Below are 17,191 nucleotides of genomic sequence, written 5' to 3'. Positions count from 1 at the left end.
TCCAGCCGTCTTGAGTGACAGGTGGAGCGCCTGTGCAGGCGGAGGGGGCCGGTGTTTCCAGCCATCTTGAGTGACACAGGTGGAGCGCCTGTGCAGGGGCCGGTGTTTCCAGCTGTCTTGAGTGACACAGGTGGAGTGCCTGTGCAGGGGCCGGTGTTTCCAGCTGTCTTGAGTGACAGGTGGAGCGCCTGTGCAGAGGCCAGTGTTTCAGCTGTCTTGAGTGACAGGTGGAGCGCCTGTGCAGGGGCCGGTGTTTCCAGCTGTCTTGAGTGACACAGGTGGAGTGCCTGTGCAGGGGCCGGTGTTTCAGCTGTCTTGAGTGACAGGTGGAGCACCTGTGCAGGGGCCGGTGTTTCCAGCTGTCTTGAGTGACAGGTGGAGCGCCGGTGCAGGTGGAGGGGGCTGGTGTTTCCAGGCTCCATCCCTTCCAAAGGCACCCTCAAAGGCTCCTTGGCCCAGCACCTGCCTGACCCAGCTGTGCCATCTGTGGGCATCATGGGCTGGTGTCTTCCTCTAGGCCTTGGCCACATTCCCACTGCCCTCAGCTGATGTGGCTGGCATTGTGGGTTCTGTGTGGTGGCCAGGAGGGGCAGAGGTGCCTCCCTTCTCGTGATGGGGATGTTCTGCCTGACCTGGCCAGAATCAGGCAGGAGCCCTACCTGGATCTTTCCCTCCAAACAGTGGAGGAGCCTGGGAGGCCCGTTTGTGGGGAGAGGCTGAGCCTCCCATGGTGCCCACTTTGATTCCACTTTTCCGCACAACTGCAGGGTCCCCACAGCCTACCAGTGCTGTCTGCGGGAAGCTGATGTCACGCATGACCAGCTGGGTTGTGTGCTCATCAGCACTAATCTCTGCAGCCCCTCGCTGTGCCCCAGGGGCCCTGCCGATGACCCGCCTGGCTGGCGCGATGGAGGGCTGAGGCATTGCAGGCCGGGGAGTGTGTGTGCGCCACAGGCTGGCTCCATCCTGCCCTTCTCGGTGTCTAGGTGAGAAAAGCAGCTGGGAACTGCCCATCTGTGGTCAGGGAAGAGAAGAGCAGAGAGGCTGGGCTTCTGGATCGGGGAGCGGGGCAGGAGCCCCATGGCAGGCCTGGGCCCCAGGGACTGACCCTCATGTTTCTCAGAACCCAGCAGTAAGGACTGGTGAGTCCAGACAGTGGGTGCAGGGCATGGCAGGCTCCCTGAGCTCCCAGCGTTCACTGAGGGGTGTGTCTACAGGATGGTGGGGCCACTGGCCAGGCACAGGCCTCGTCCTGCGGGAGCAGACACCCAGGACCACAGCAGTTGCGGCGGCTGGGCCTAGCTGCACATGGGCCAGACAGGGAGGGGACTGAGAAGGGCAGAGAGAAGAAACAGACAAAAAACCAAGGAGGCTTTCCTGTCCTGCCTCGGAGAGTGGCCTTGGAGAGTGGCCTTGCAGCCCCTAACTTCACCAGGTGTCAGTAGAAATGAGGCTGTTGGTCCTGCAGATGGGTGCCCACAGGTGCACGTCCAGGCAGTGAGCCCAGCTCCTGGGTTGGGCCGCATTTGAGCTGCACAGCCTGGCTCAGCACAAAACTCGAGGGCCTGAGGTGGGGAGCGAGAGCCGGGTACAGGTTTGTGGGGTGAGCAACCCGGCCCTGTCCTGGCTGCTAGCGGTGAGAACCACAGGATCGGGAATGACCAGGCCCGTGTGCTCACGCCTGTGTGCATGCCCACCGCCCACCATGTGCATGTCAGTCTCTGCGCGTGTGCTCCTGAGTGCACTTGTGTGTCCCGGCAGGATCATGCTTGCTGTGTGGTGACACCAAGTGGATGCTGGCAGGCAGGCCTTGGGTGGGCCAGTGGCTCCAGGCCAGCTCCACTGTAGATGATGCAGACACTGGGGAGACAAGGGCCCGAGCCAGGGTGGGGCCTGCAGTGGCAACCCAGGTGGGAGTGATGGGGACCCATGGCCTGAGGCTCCTGGGAGAGCAGGCAGTCTCCTGTGGACCTCATGGTGGCACTTGAGGGCCAGAGACCTCCTGTTTGACCTCACTGCCCCCTGCACATGGTGGACCTCAGGGAAGCCGCTCCTGATGGCCCCTGGGGTCTGCCCACCCTTCCTTGGAGGCCAGAACCCATGTCACCCCCAGTGTAGCGTTGGCCTCGCCACCTTCAGGACCTAGCGCATGGAAGGGTGGGGGGTGAGCACCAGGCTACCAAGGTGGTGACCGTGCGGCCCCAGGGGACAACTCAGACTGGGCCAAACTTCAGAAAGGGCCTGGTGGAGGGACCCTTGGTGGTCAGGCCCTGGCGAGTTTCGCTGATTTCAGCTGCTCCACAGCCCTTCACCTTGGCTGGGCCACCCTGTCCACCCCCACCAGCCTCAGCAAAGGCTATGAGGAGCTGCCAGGCCCAGGTGCCTTCCAGGAGGTGCCCCGGACTAGGCCTGGGCTGTTCAGGGAAGGGCCTCTGTGCTCGCGATGGGCAGAGCCTCCTGCCCTAGGAATAGTGAGAACTGTTACCTGAGCTGCCTTCAACGGGAGACAGTTCTGCGAACGCTACCTCTGATTGGCTGCAGTAGCAGGCGCTGTGCCCCCACCAGGCCTGGGCGTCTGCGCACCACTCAGACATACGTCACGGTCTGAAATGCAAGAGCCCGGGGCTCTCGGGAACATGGGCCACATGCTCTGTTGGAGTTTTCATGGCTGTTTCTCCAAGAGCGCGATCAGCCGCTGTCAGGGACGCTGCCTGACGGGACTCCGTGAGCCTCCAGCGTGGGGCCTGGTGCTGGGTGTTCAGCAGCCTTGGTGGGGGCGGGATCACCTGCCAGCTGCAGCAGAGGAGATGGGGCCTCTGGGCTCACCTGCCTGTCAGCTGGTCTGGAACTTGCCTGCCCCATTCCCTGGGGCGCCCCCTACTCCCTTGCCTTTGCCCCTCAGCAGTCTCCTAGCCAAGTTGGGAGGGGTGGGGGTGTGAGGGGTCTTTGAGCTGGACCTGCAGGGGTGGAAGGTGGGGCCTGCGCTTGGCAGGTGCTTCCTGAGGGCGGCATGGTACCAGAGGCTGTGGAGCCAGCTGAGGCCGCGGGTGTGAGCATGGTGCCAGCCAGGCAGGAGCACAGGGTAGGCCTGGCCCTGACTCCCAGTGCCCCCAGCTCTCCTCCCACGCTCCCCGCCCTGACTTCCTCACAGTGCCTGGGCACCCCCCGCCCAGGCTGTCCCAGCCTCTTGCAGCCCCTACTCCTCTAGTCCTGTGCCTGTGCCCTGCTCTCTCCTCTCGCAGGAACCCCGGGCTCTGCTCCTTCCAGGCAGGCTTGGCTCTCCTGGAGGGGCACTTCCCGGTGTTCCGCCCGCCACATGGACGTCCCCGCGCCACTGAGCACTCTCTGTTGTAATCACAGCTCTAATTAGGCGATTAATCGTGGGAACTCTGCTCTCTGGGAGACGTTGCCTCGTCCCTGGCGCCCTCTTGCGGCTGTGGGGCTGAAGGCGCAACCCCGAGCTCTGGGTTGGTCAGGCAGTACGGGAGGGAGAGAGGAAGAGGCCCGGCCAGTGAGTGGGGCGGGGAGTGTGACTGGAGCTGTGTCGGGGGGGCCTCGTGAACTCAGGTTTCTGGGAACGGCACAGGACCTCCTGCCCTCTCTTTAGGCTGTGTCCTGCTTGCCTGCGGGATACTCACGGCCCTACTGGAAGGTGCCATCCCTAGTCTGTGCTGTTGCCAGGCCCCTCCTGCCTCGTGCTCAGGGCACCGGGGCCAGAGACCTGGGCTGGCACAGAGTTGGCACCACCTCAAAAACTACAACAGGACTGGAAAGACACAGAACTAGGTCACAGACACCAGGAGAAGTGGGTTTGCAGCATTTAAGCTGCCATTAGTCAGAGAAGGGCATAGGCAGTGTGGAGATGGTGAGGTGCCAGGGCAACTGTTGATAAAAAGCAGATCAGGTAATGTACAGAGAAGGTGGAATTGTCAGGAATTAGGGATGGGGGGCCTGACTGGCTGGAATGTCCACGGCCCACAGCCATCCATCACCCTGGGCAGCGCTATAGCAGCCCCGGGGGCTACACCTGGACTGGCCCCTTCCTTGCTCGCTCTCCTTGCATGCAGGGTCTGGGCTGCCCCAGGCCTGTTCTGTGGGCCTAGCCCATTCTGGCTGCTCACTGCTGCCACTTCTGTCAGGAATGTGGCGTGGTGCGAGGTGTCTGTTGGGCAAGTCAACATCATCCCTTCATGGGCCCAACACCGTCCTGTCTGCTGCTGTGGGGGTGGCTATGGCCGATTCCAGCAAAATTCCATGCCAGTCTTTGGCCTCCTCCTCAACTGTCCCCACTCCCCAGCTGGGATGAAGCCTGCGGAGGCTTGGGGAAGGGGCTTCTAGAACCAGGGTACTGTCTTGGGCCGGCAGCCCGGCAGTGACAGTTTTGCTGTCTTTGCGCTGGGCCCGTCTGCACCAGGGCCCGCTCTTGTGCCTGCTGTTTCTGGAGGCCTTGGTGCTTCCATCTCTGTAGCCCACTGTGCATGAGGCCCAGGGGCTGGTGGATACTGGCCTGGGGCCAGTCAGAGTCTTTCTGGGTCTCCACCTCAGTTAATGGGCGAGGCCCTCCCTGATGGAGTTGATCCTGCTCCCATCGGCAGGCTGGGAGCTGGACAGACAGCTGGACAGCTCCCTGGGACACTCACTTTGGCCCTGGTGGGCTGGACAGTGGAGTGGTGGAGCCGCCTTCTCTCCTGCTTGGCAGCCTCAGACAGTTCTTTGCACAGAGTAGTAATTCTAGTTTCATCTTTTTATTCATTAACCAGTTGTGAAATTGGCAACTCATTTTCTTCCTAGTTGTTTCCCTTTGAAGTTCCATAAAAATCTGAACTCTCCCTCAACTCCTGCTCCGCGTAAAACAGAGAAAGGCTGCAGCCTCCATCTGATCAGATCAGCCATCTGTGTTGGAATTGTCCGAGGAGAGTGAGCTGGGTGGGCAGGGCCAGGCTCTGCAGGAGCAGCTCATGCCGGGGGTGGGACCAGACTCCTGGACCCCTGATGGCCGGGCCCAGCCTCAGCTGCCGCCCTCCTGACGGTGCATCGTTGGGCATGTGGTGCTTGGTACACAGGAGGGCTCTTGGGGTGCCTGAGGGCTGCCCCACCTGGCCCCTGGCCCGAGGTGGTGCCGTGTGCAAGAGCTCAAACCCTGCTGATGGATGGGCTCATATCCCATTCACATATGATGCCAGCAGTTTTTTTGTAGTTTGTCTTCCATTGCGGTAGTAAAGTTTTTAATTAGGAAAGCTAATGAGATCGATTAGTCATTAGAAGTGACCTCTTGATGGCGGGCGGAGAGGGCTGTGTGTGCGGGGCTGATAACGCAGGCCGGGGCATTGCCGGCAATAAAGGCGCAAGGGGCTCGACGTGCACCGAGTGTGCCATGGGAATGCGTCACGTGGAGAAAAAAATTACAGCCCTGGGAGTCTGTAATGAAGGGAATTAAACCAACATCCTATCTAAATAACATGATTATCTACACAAACCCCAGCCAGCCAGGAGGGATGGGCGCCTGGGCCTGTGTCCTCAGGGAGGAGGGAAGAGGCCTGTTTCTACCTGGGTCCTGCTTGGCCACAGAGCAGCGTCCTACAGCCTCCCAAGCCTTGCCACCTGCCCACGCCGTCGCCGCACACCCTGGGGAACCGGGCCGGGGAGGGACGCTTCCTTCCCGCAGCCCTGACTTTCTGGGTCTGTGTGCCCTTGCTCCTGCCAGCCGCTGGGGGCCCAGCTCAGAATTCATCTGCCACTACCCCTCTGTTCGGCTGTGCCCTGCCCGTCCTGGGTTGTCATGAGCTTGTCCGAGCTGCCCATCTGGGAATGACAGGGACTGCCCGTGGTCTGCAGGGCCAGGCTGTGGGGGACACGACCCTGCTGTGGGGGTGGGTTGCAGGCTAGAGCTCAGCTTGGCCCCACACTGGCTGCCACCTTCCCACTGTGAGCCCCTCGAAGTGCCCCCACTCTGCTAGCGACTGTGGGAGAGGGGTCTGTCTAGGTGACACGTGCAGAACATACCTGCCCAGCCTGAGGAGGTTGTGACAAGAGGTTGGGGCCGCGTTATGACCGTGTGGTTTTCAGGAGGGGACGTAACACGCAGTAAGGCAGAGAAGCCTGACCTGACTGCTGCTAGCACCGCGCGGGAGCGTGATCACGGTGCCGCCGCCTGCCAGGCCCTGCCTGCCCCAAGCTGCCCCTCCTGGGCAGAAGTGTTCCAGAGTGCAGAGTCTGGTCCTGTGTGCAGTGGGGGCTGGGACTTCCTAGAGGACTTGGCATGTGCTGGACCTGGGAGGGAGGGCGAGCTGTGGTCCCCAAGGTTAGAGGTGATTTTAGCCAAAGGGATGCTGTGCACTTGGCGATGGGGATGGAACTGGGCCAGATCTGGGGGCTCCTGCGCTCAGAATTTGGGGAAAGAGGTTGATGAGGGGAACACAAACCCCCAGGGCCCGAGTGTGGCCCAGTGTCCCTCCTGCCTTGCTTGGCCCCACCTGGCCTCTGAGCAGGACTGCACCCTAGTTTTGTCGCACTGTGGCTCCAAGGGGGCCAGCATTGCCCCAGGCTCTACGTCCCAGAGCAGCAGGCATTGGGCGGCCTGGGAGGCTTGTGGGAAGCCGTGGTGGGAAGCAGGCTGCAGGCTGGCAAGTGGGTCACCTGGGCACTCTGGGGTTGGGGGTGGGCAGGTGGCAACCCCGAGCCCTGGCCCCACAGCTGGTGGTGCTCCAGTGGGTGCCCTGACTGCCCAGGTGCCGAGGCTGGCCCCCAGCTTGGCCCAGGTGGGGCAGGAGCAGCTGGGCAGCCCATTGCTCTCCTCAGGCAGAAGCAGGGAGCCTGCAGCAGGGCTGGAAGGTGGGGAGGTCACCTCGGGGTAATTGATAACTTAAGGACTTCTTATGTTCTCCAGCGCTTAGTTGAAACAAGCTATTATTGATTTTTTTGCTGGTCTCTCCTTGCTTGTAAGACCTTGAAAATTCAATTGGCAGACTCTCTGATGTGGACTCGGGGGGGCTCTTGGGAAGGCTTTGATGCCGTGTTGGGGCCAAGTGTTCCTGAGTTGCTCCCGTGCAGGCTGACAGGTGCCTTGGTAGAGGCTGCAGCTTGGATGGTGCTGGGGAAACGCCAGAGGGAGGGGCTCTTTGCCGACATCTGGACAGGGCAGTGCGGGCAGGAGAGTGAGCTAGCCTGTGGAGAGATGGGCCAGAAGCGAGGCCTCCAGGAGGGACCCTGGCTGCTCAAGGTCCATTGTGTTTAGGGCTCTGGAAAAGAATTGGGGAAATGGTAACAGTTACTGGTCCTTTCCAAGGAGCAGGGTGCCTCGAGGGCTATTTGGCTGTGGGGGCCAAGAGGGTGTGTTCTGGGGCTTGGGGGCAGTCAGGGGTCCGCGGCACAGGGGAAGCTGGGCACTGACTGGAAGGAGGTGAGGTCCCCTGGGCTGGGCTGGGCGGGGGCCTCCTGTGGGTGACCCTGAGTGGGGTGGAGGGGAGCAGGAGCCTCCTGTGGGCAACACTGAGTGGGGTGGATGGGGGTGGGGGCCTCCTGTGGGCGACCCTCAGTGGGGTGGAGGGGGCGGGGGCCTCCTGTGGGCGACCCTGAGTGGGGTGGAGGGGGGCGGGAGCCTCCTGTGGGCGACCCTGAGTGGGGTGGAGTGGGGCGGGGGCCTCTTGCAGCAGCCCCTGAGCCTTGGGCTTCGAGGGGAGCTGTTGGGAGGGCGGGCCTGCACCCACTGTTGGGTTAGCTTTAATGATTGGGGCAGCCAGAGCTGTACACGGCGACCTGGGCAGCCAGAGCTGTACATGATGCAAGTTAGGCAATTAGATGCAACGCTCAAAGCTGTGGGTAAATTGCCAGCTATCAAGTGGAAGGGAATTCGGACAATAGATTCCTGTAAATTGCATGAAATGTTCAGCAGGAAAAAAGCTATTGTGTCTATCACCCTGCGAAATGTTATGAAAACAATGATTAAGTACATAAATCTGTCTGGGCACGGAGGTGAGGAGGTGCCGCTTGAGGAGGTAAGTGCTCCAGCACCCCTCCCATGTGCAGGGCACAGGCCAGGAGCCTCTCAACCCCCACCTCTGGCCTGGGTGAGGTGGCCCATCTGCCTGCCTCACTGCCCTGCTGCGAGTCAGTCAGCCACCTCTAGTCCGCCTGGTGCGGACACTGTCTAGGGGACTCCAAGGCATCCCCAGCTGCCAGGCCCCTGGCTTCTCCTGGTTTTCCTGTGGGCCTTCCATTGCTTCTCCAGATGGCTAGAGGGTATGAGGGGCTGGTGCCCACCTCTCCTAGAGGCTGCACTGGCTAGCTCCTGAAGCGTCGGCTGCCAGGCACCCTGGGGATATGTGTGCCACATGGGCTGAGTGTTTTATCCACGGGGTGATGGAGAGTCTTCAAGCTCTGGCGGAGGCGGTGGGCAGAGCTGGCGCTGTGGGCAGCCTCTCTGACCCTGCCCTTGCCGGCCTTCCCTGACCCACGTCTGTGCCCTGGGCTTTCTCCGCAGCATCCAGCCTGCGTGCCGTGCAGATGCCACCCACCAGCAAGGTGATCAAGACCCGCTACCGCATTGTCAAGAAGACGCCGGCCTCGCCTCTCAGCGCCCCGCCCTTCCCCCTGTCTCTGCCCTCGTGGCGGGCCCGGCGGCTCTCACTGTCCAGGTAGGAAGGCTTCCTCTGGGCTCCTGCAGGCATGGGGACTGGGCTGTCGGGCCCTGCCCTGAGGGCTGCAGGGTAGAACCCGAGGGCGGGGGGAGCTGAGCGCATCCCAGAACTGCTTGGCATTTGGCTCGTTGGCTGGGACCAGCCTGATTTTTCTGTGTCTTTAGCAATTTCTGCACCAAATAGGAGGCCAGCCTGTGAATACCACATACACATGAAGACGGACGGACACACACGCACACATGCCCTGCTGTTCTCAGCAAGCCTGTTAGCTGGTGAGGGCTCTGTGCCATGGAAGCTTCCGCTGCCTGGACAGTCAGGGCCCACGCCATGTGCTGTCTGAGCATCTCTCAGGAAGTAGCTTCCGGTGGGAGAGGCTGGGCCTTCAGCGGCCTGTCTGGAAGCTGTCAATGTATGATTGTCAAGGTGGTGATGTGAGCTCCTCCTTGCCCTGCTGCTGGCTGCCTGCCTGTGGTCTGGCCCCCACTCGCACTCTGACCTTGATGCAGGCTGGGAGGGCGGCTCCGTCAGTGGGGAACGGCTTTTGCCTTCCTGGGGCCCCCACCCCAGGAGGCTTTGCCACCTGCTCAGTGGAGGTTGCTCAGTCTCTGGGCCTCAGGAGGCCTGGCCCTAGGGGGTTGGCCCCTTCCTTTGCTGTGGTGGTGGTGCCCTATCTCCAGGATCGGGAGAGGGTGATAGCCCTGGCGGGAAGCAGACAGTGGCAGACCCCTCCGTCTGTCTTCTGACCTCCCTGCGGGAGCCTGCTCCTGGGGGAGTGGCATGGGCCAGAGATGGTGGGCAGGGCCTCGGGGCGAGCAGCCATAGTCCAGGGAACGGCCACCCACCATACCGTAGCTGTCTGGCGGTTCCCTGCTGCCAGCCAGAGGTTTCCAGGCCTGAGGCTAACTCCAGGGGATCCACCCACCAGTATGGGCAGCCCTATCCAGCTCTGGGGCCCTGTGGCAGGTCAGCCAGCTGGCGAGCCCACCAGGCGGTGTCCTGCTGCCTCCCGTATCACCCGGCCACACTCAGCTTGGCCCTGCTGCTGACTTTTCTGGAGGCAATAGCTGGAGTATATTTTAAATTAATTTTACTGCACTTTTTGTAATATTTTTGTTTTAAATAGATTTATAAGCATCTCGGGGGCTATTTCTACAAATTTATGAAGATAATTTTTATTCTCTCGATAAGGTTAAATTTACACCTGCTATTTCCATATTAATTCACATTGCTAAGTGGATCTAATTTTCTTCCGTTCTTCTATCTGGTGAGCATGGCCTTTCCTAATGCAATTTCCCCCACACTAAATCACTGTGATCGGGAGTCATGATCGAGCTAAATTAACTTAAATTAATTTACTTAATAAGAGCCCCAGATCATCGGGAATGAGGTTCAGATTTATGGATTCTCCGCTCCTGCTCCCCGTCCTGTGGTCGTCGTCAGCCCGACGTCGAGGGTCCATCTCTCCTGGGGGTGCGGCTGGGGGCTGAGTGATGATTTTCCTCAAGGTGGACCCAGCAGGGCCTCTCCTTCAGGATTCTGAAGGCTGAGAAGGCCTCCGGTTTGGGTCCAGCTGGTCTGGGTCCTGTAGCTGGGCCTGCTCAGGAGGCCCTGACGGTGTTGTTGCACAGAAACGGGTGCCCGGGCCCTGGGGCTGAGGAGGCCGGGAGGAGGAGGAGGTGGCAGCCGGCCCAGCACCCAGGGCCTCCTGTCGGTGCCGTGTAGCTGAGAACAGCGGGTCAGCTGAGAGGCTCCCTGCAAGCTCCCTGTTCTTCCAAAGCGAAGCCTGGCCAGCTCCCCTGCAGGGAGCGGCCGTTACTCTCTGAGTGCCCTGGTGTAGGGGCTGGACCACAGGCATGGGTGGGTAGGAGGTGGAGTAGACCCCGCCTTTGATGGATCAAGATCCCCAGCACCAGGAGCCCGAATTCAGCCCACCCCTGGAGGCCCTGGCTGTGGTTGGTGGCCATGGGCTCCAGGCCTCAGTGTCTTCTCTACGTGTGAAGGCCAGGCTGAGCCCACCCCAGGGTGCACATGTGGTTAAGGAGGTGTGTGAGGGGCCCTCCCCGCTTTCCTGACCACCTCACCCTAGTCCTGTTCCACCCCTTGCCAGGCGTCTGGGACCGTTCGGGGCCTGAGCCCTGGGCTTGTGGGGGTGGGGGTGGGGTGGGGAGGGTGTTGAGCTGAGGGGCACGAGTCTTAGGAAACCTTGGGAAGAATGGCCACCAGCGGGCTGGGCCTTCCTTGCCCGGGGTCACCTGCGTCCCAGCATGGCTGCCTGGCCTGCTGTTGGCTGTACACATGCCTGGGCTCCCGGTTGTTGAGGCAGAAAGGGCCTCTCTGGGCCAGCAGCTGGTCTGGCCTGGCCCATGCGCCATCTCCCGTGCTCCATCAGAGCCAGGGCTGCCTGCATGTGACTGAACCCTCAGCCCTCCCTGGGCAGGCCCAGGCCACCATGGACTAAGGGCTGTATGGAGAGGAAGAAGGCAGGCTGTCCTGCCAGTTGGCTGGCTGGAGCCTGAGACCAGGGCTCTCCTTGGACCCCAGCTCCGTCACCCATCCCTGGAGGGGCTGGCGGGCAGGCCCCAGCAGTCCTGGAAGCCACGGTGGTCACAGTTGGCAGGGGCTGGTGGACACGTGGGAGGGGAGGGAGGCAGGGTGGCTAGCTGCTGAGGGTTAGCGCTGGTGTGGTGGTGTGGGATGCCCCCGGCCGACCCCTCACTGTGATTGGAGATCTGGTCGCCCTGAGAGGAAGTCATGTGTATACGTGAGGCCTCTTCCCCTCAGCGCCTCGGCAGCTTTCTCTGTTGTTGAAGCAGACCCGCGAGTTCCGAGCACGGAGCCGGGCCTGTGCTCCATGAAGCCCCCAGCTCCTGGGAGATGGACGGGGCCAACAGCGCGCGCTGCTCTGGGAGGAGAGGGAACTGCTGGCAGAGACCCTGCAAAGGGACAGCAGTGGGGAGCACAGCGAGGCCCAGGGGGCTCTGAGTGTTGAGAGAAGGCCCTGGGATGTGTGTGAAGTCCAGGCTGACCCCGCCCCAGGATGTACACGAAGATCCCAGGGCTGCTGCTGGGAGTGGCTGAGCATCCTGGGCAGGGTGTGGTTGGGGGCAGCGCAGTGCAGTGCGAACCTGACATCCTGTCCCTGCCTGCTTGTGCCATGGGAAATGGGTAGGGTCTCTAGGTCCTGTCCCCTGAGCTGGAACCCCAAAGATGGAGGAGGGGGCAGGACCTCTGCCACCCCTGTCCTGAGAGGAATGGGACTGGGCCCTGCCCAAGGTGGGGACAAGAAGCAGTAACACAGGCTTCCACAGTGAAGCTTGCACAGCTCTGCTGCTGCTAACAGCCCTCACCTTGTCCTGTCTCTGTCCCTGTCTCTGGGACCTCACCTCCCCTCTTTTCCCCTCCCCTCAGCTGTGATGCTCATAGTGGGGACTGCACCGCCCTGAGGAGGCACCAGAGGGGGCCCCTCTTCTGGCCATGAGCCCCCAGGACCCCTCTGCAGCTCCTCTCAGCTTTCGGTTGGAGAGCCCCAGGCCCTGAGCTATTGGCCCTAGCTCTGCCCTGGGCAGTGGGGAGGGCTCAGTGTGATTAGGCCTGTTCCCTCCTCTGGGAAGCTCTAGAAACTCCCCTTCCCTGTAGCCCGAGGGAGGGAGGGTGGGCAAGTGGGTGCCTGGCCTGAGCCTAGGCCTCTGCCCTGTCCCAGGGGGTGATTTGGCACACGTACCTTCTCTCTGCCTCTCCTAATTTAAGTAGAAAGTTACCGTCGGCCTGGTGGTCATGTTGGGCCCATGTGGACAGCATCGGGGCCCCTGATGGCTGGGTTTGTAATAGGGGCCGGGGCCTCCCTGTCAGCGGCTTTCTCTGGGCCTGGACATGGAGGAGGCCGTGGGGAGACGGCTGGGTGCTGGAGGAGGCGGTGGTGGGGAGACGGCTGGGTGCTGGAGGAGGCGGTGGTGGGGAGACGGCTGGGTGCTGGAGGAGGCGGTGGTGGGGAGACGGCTGGGTGCTGGAGGAGGCGGTGGTGGGGAGACGGCTGGGTGCTGGAGGAGGCGGTGGTGGGGAGACGGCTGGGTGCTGGAGGAGGCGGTGGTGGGGAGACGGCTGGGTGCTGGAGGAGGCGGTGGTGGGGAGACGGCTGGGTGCTGGAGGAGGCGGTGGTGGGGAGACGGCTGGGTGCTGGAGGAGGCGGTGGTGGGGAGACGGCTGGGTGCTGGAGGAGGCGGTGGTGGGGAGACGGCTGGGTGCTGGAGGAGGTGGTGGTGGGGAGACGGCTGGGTGCTGGAGGAGGTGGTAGGGAGCCGGCTGGGTCCTGGAGGAGGCGGTGGGAAGATGGCTGGGTGCTGGAGGAGGCGGTGGGGAGCCGACTGGGTGCTGGAGGAGGTGGTGGGGAGATGGCTGGGTGCTGGCTGGTGGCCTCCGGTTTGTGACTGGCCAGTGCTCATCGTCAGACAGAAGGCAGAGGCTGCTGGGCAGCAGCTCCTGGGGCTTCTGCGTGCTGCCAGCCAGGTCTCTGAGGATGGACACACCATTGAGGCATGCTCCAGACATCATACGTAGAGACTGGGGTGGGGCAGAGGGTGGGAGGAGAAAAGGAGCAGTGCCTGTGTGCCACGAGCAGGATGGGACTCCTGCCTCAAGGGGTGGCATCCACGGTGCCACCTCTGCTCCCATCAGAGGCCGCATTGCCCTTGCCTCCAGATGCCCGGCCATGTGGCTGCTTGGGGCGGGGCAACAGCTGACGGGGTCATGCTGGCGGTGTGCTGGCCATGTGCCACCTCTCCCCAGAAGCTGAGGCATGGGACTGGGCTGTTTTGCTGAGTGTGGTGCCCGTCACATCTGCCCAATACACAGGAAGGGGCTGTTGCTCTGGCCCGGGGACGCTGGGAGCTTACTGTACTGCTGCTTTACGCGCGCCTTGGCCCTGCCACAGTGGTCCCTGAGAGCCGGCCCTGGCCAGCCCTTCCGCGGGCCCCAGGACTGCTGCCTTGAAGTGAAGCCTGTCCCGGGGGTGCCAGGCCTGGAGCCAGCCCAGAGGCTCAGTGGGCCTGGGATGCAGGGGTGCGAGGCAGAAGGTCAGTGAAGGGTTTTGGAGGAGCCACCCTGAAGCCTCAGGCTCTACTGAGGGGATTTAATTTTTTTGTTCTGAGATTTGTGGATTTGCTGGTGCCCTCACCAGCTCCAGCAAGTTCATTAATCTGAACTGAAGCTGAAATGTGACTTATATCCCTAACTGCCTGTCACCTTTTTTCTCTTTCCAAATTCATTTGACATGAAAGTGCGAAATAAACAGAAGCTGCTGCGCTTAAGCAGATGAATCGGAGGCTTTTCCATCCTGACTACAAATGGCCCTGTCACGGGGCTGCCTCTCGCTGGGCTGCCTTATTTTATTTTATTTTATTTTATTTTGTGTCTGTGCGGTAAATCTTAAGTAATCTGTACAGTTTTGACGAGGGTTAGGCCAGGATTTTGAAGGGCTCTGAAACGCTCCTCTAAAGTGACGCCTCATTAAAGAGAAATTCAGCCCGGGGAAGGGAGGGGTCCCCGCCACGATGCTGCGCTCCCCATGCGTGTCTCCTTAATGAGCAGGTGTGCCTGCACAGCATCCTGGGACACCAGCCGCCCTGCCCCGCCTCTCGCCAGTCTTCTGGTTTGTCCTTGTCGGCCGGGGCCGGGCCACACGGTAGCACAGACTGGGCTTCAGCAGACGCTGACTTCTCACAGTCCTGGGCTGGACGTTCGAGACCAGGGTGCTGGGCAGACTTGGTGTCTGGCGAGGGACTTCCTCCGGGTTTACAGACAGCTCTCTTCCCACGCATCCTCACGTGGCCCAGAGAGAGGCAGGGAGAGCGTGGTGAGTGCGTGTGCACCCCGGGGTCTCTTTTGAGGATGCTTGTCCCATCACGAGGGCCCCACCTCAGAACCATTTCACCTCATCACCTCTGAAGGCCCTGCGTCCTCACACCATCCCGCTGGGGCCAGGGCTGCAGCATCGGGTTTTGAGGGACACAAACATTCAGTCCACAGCAGGGTTCTCGCCATCTTCTGATGTGCCCTGCAGGGTGTGCCAGTCAGAGGAACCTGGGATGAATCCTTATGTCAAACCAGCGCCCTGTGGCCGGGCATGGTGGCTCACACCTGTAATCAGAGGAACTTGGGATGAATCCTTATGTAAAACCAGCGCCCTGTGGCCGGGCATGGTGGCTCACACCTGTAATCAGAGGAACCTGGGATGAATCCTTATGTAAAACCAGCGCCCTGTGGCCGGGCATGGTGGCTCACACCCATAATCCCAGCACTTTGGGAGGCCGAGGCAGGTGGACCGCTTGAGCCCTGGAGTTCAAGACCAGCTCAGGCAACATGGTGAGACCCCATCTCTACAAAAAGTACTAAAGTTAGCTGGTCGTGATGGCTTGTGCCTGTGGGTTCAACTACGTGGGAGGCTGAGGAGGCAGGAGGATCCCTTGAACCTAGGAGGTTGAGGCTGCAGTGAGCCATGATCATGCCACTGTACTCCAGTCTGGGCAACAGAGCAAGACCTTGTCTCAAAAACAAAAACAAAAAACCCCAGCACTCCATCATGGCCCAACTCTGGGTACCCTGGTGTTGAGTGTCTCCTCCAAAGCTTATGTTGACGTCTAACAGACATGGCCGGGTGCACTGGCTCACCCCTGTAATCCCAGCACTTCGGGAGGCCGAGGTAGACAGATCACTTGAGGTCAGGAGCTCAAGACCAGCCTGGCCAACATGGTGAAACTCCGTCTCTACTAAAAATACAAAAAAATTAGCTCCTGGGCTTCCCTCACAGCCAGGAGCCCCTGCGGGGTCCTTCGGCATTTGCCACCCTGGGCTTGGCAGTGGTCCTGGCCTGCAAAGGGCCCGGAAATGCGGCTTGTGTGGTTTCGGCAGCTCTCAGCCCCTTCTTGGGGGAGGCTCACATTGGTGGCTTGTGTTTGAGCCATGGCTCTGCCTCTGCCCCACCCTGTACCCCTCTGCCCCGGGTTCCCATCCCCCTTAGGCTGCTTGGTTCACACAGCAGTGTGGGGGCCAGTAGGTCCAAGGTGGTGAGTGGGCAGAACATGGGGTGACCCCCTCCAGCCGGGGAGGACAGGGCTGCGTGGGGCAGGAGGCTGGTTGGGAGCACTGCTGCCTACCCTGTATGTCCTAGCACAGCTCTGGGGGCGGCCTGGAGCCACTACGGCCTCCACGGCCTTTCCTCGCCTCCGTGGCAGGACAGCAGGCTGGCAAGGCAAGATGACTGGTGAGCGGGCCACACTCAGAGGCTGTGGGCTCAGGTCAGGGGATCTGGGTGCAGGTGACCCTAAGTTCCGGGGTCTCCTGATTCCCCCCGAGCCAGGAGGGCAGGAAGGCTCTAGCACTGCAGGTTCTGAGAGAACCTGGCCTGACAAGGCTTCACATAGAGGGATGATGGTTTGGGTTGTGGTTTTTAACTGGGTAGGAGCCTTGAGTCTATTGGGTTTTGTGGGTGCTGTCACTCAGGCCAAGGTCTGGCTTCTTGACCTTCTTTCCAGGGTCCCCCCAGGCAGGTGGCTGCAGCAGGCTGCATGACACAGCCCCTGCCTCGGTCCCCGGTGTGCGGCCCAGGCGGTTCCTGCCTTTCTTTGCCTTTCTCCTTGGCTTCTTCACTCGCATTTGCTCACCTGGTGTGTTGAGGGCCTGCCCTGTGTCTGGCCCTGCCTGCATGGAAGCTGTGGCCCCATGGGGACTTAGGGACAGGCTTTTTGGGGCCTCTTCGTAGCTGTGGTGCCTGCCAGGCAGAGAGGGGACTCTCTTGGGGAAGGAAGCAGCTGGCACAGCACTGGGGAGCGCCAGAAAGCCCTGTGGGAGGCACAGCGTGTTCAAGTGCAGAGACTTGGCCAGGCCTTGAGCTGCTGGCAGCCCAGGTAACACACGTGTGACCCAGAGACCACGGAAGGGACCTGGACTTGGCCATACCAGACAGCCATGTAGTGATGGGCCTGGTTCAGCGTCTGTGTGGGGCTGTTGGTCAGCAGGTGTGAAATCTGTGTCCAGGCTTGCCCTGGCCCCTGGCTACCCAGGGCCCTCCTGACCACAGCATTGCGTCTGTGCTCCGCCTTCTCCAGGATTTCACTAAGGCCTCGGCCTACAGATGGCTGCAGTCAGCACCAAAAGACCACAGCTGCCAGGATGGGGCAGGGGCAGGCGGTGCTGGTCCTGGGCTGTTGCCTGTCGGAGGCGGGACTGCTCTGTAGCTCATGGCCCATGTGGACCCCAGGATGCCCTCCTGGCTTTATGGCTACACCTTCGGGGGCAGCTTCCTGCTGCTGCCCACCCAGCTGCAGGGATGAAGTGGCCGTGACTGGTGGCGGGGTTGGGGGGGATTAGGAAGGCGGTGCTGCTTGATGGAGCGGTGGGTGCAGAAGCCTTGGGGCTGGCCTGGGTGCTGAGTCTCCCTGTCCTGGCTGTTCTGGGAACCCCTGGGAGGGAGGAGAGTAGCTGTGTGGCCCCTGGGCTCTTTCCTCTTTCTTCTCCTAATTAGTTTCTTGCATTTAATTTTTTGGGATAACTTTTTATTTTGA

At 61.2% G+C, this 17,191-nt stretch overlaps 1 protein-coding gene across 3 annotated transcripts in view; it reads left to right on the top strand.

Moving 5' to 3' along the window:
- The window catches only part of ZC3H3 (zinc finger CCCH-type containing 3), a 102,254-nt gene that overhangs the window by 25,993 nt on the left and 59,070 nt on the right, over positions 1 to 17,191 (top strand). For all 3 annotated transcript variants that reach the window (XM_015146128.3, XM_077944329.1, XM_077944330.1), the window contains exon 4: positions 8,480 to 8,633. In XM_015146128.3, the coding sequence (XP_015001614.2) occupies positions 8,480 to 8,633 (154 nt within the window). The remainder of the gene's footprint in view (positions 1 to 8,479; positions 8,634 to 17,191) is intronic.

This window comes from Macaca mulatta, chromosome 8, assembly GCF_049350105.2.
Source record: "Macaca mulatta isolate MMU2019108-1 chromosome 8, T2T-MMU8v2.0, whole genome shotgun sequence".
Taxonomy (NCBI): domain Eukaryota; kingdom Metazoa; phylum Chordata; class Mammalia; order Primates; family Cercopithecidae; genus Macaca; species Macaca mulatta.
The sequence above is the reverse complement of the archived record's forward strand: the minus strand, read 5'-3'. Positions and strand labels throughout refer to the sequence as shown.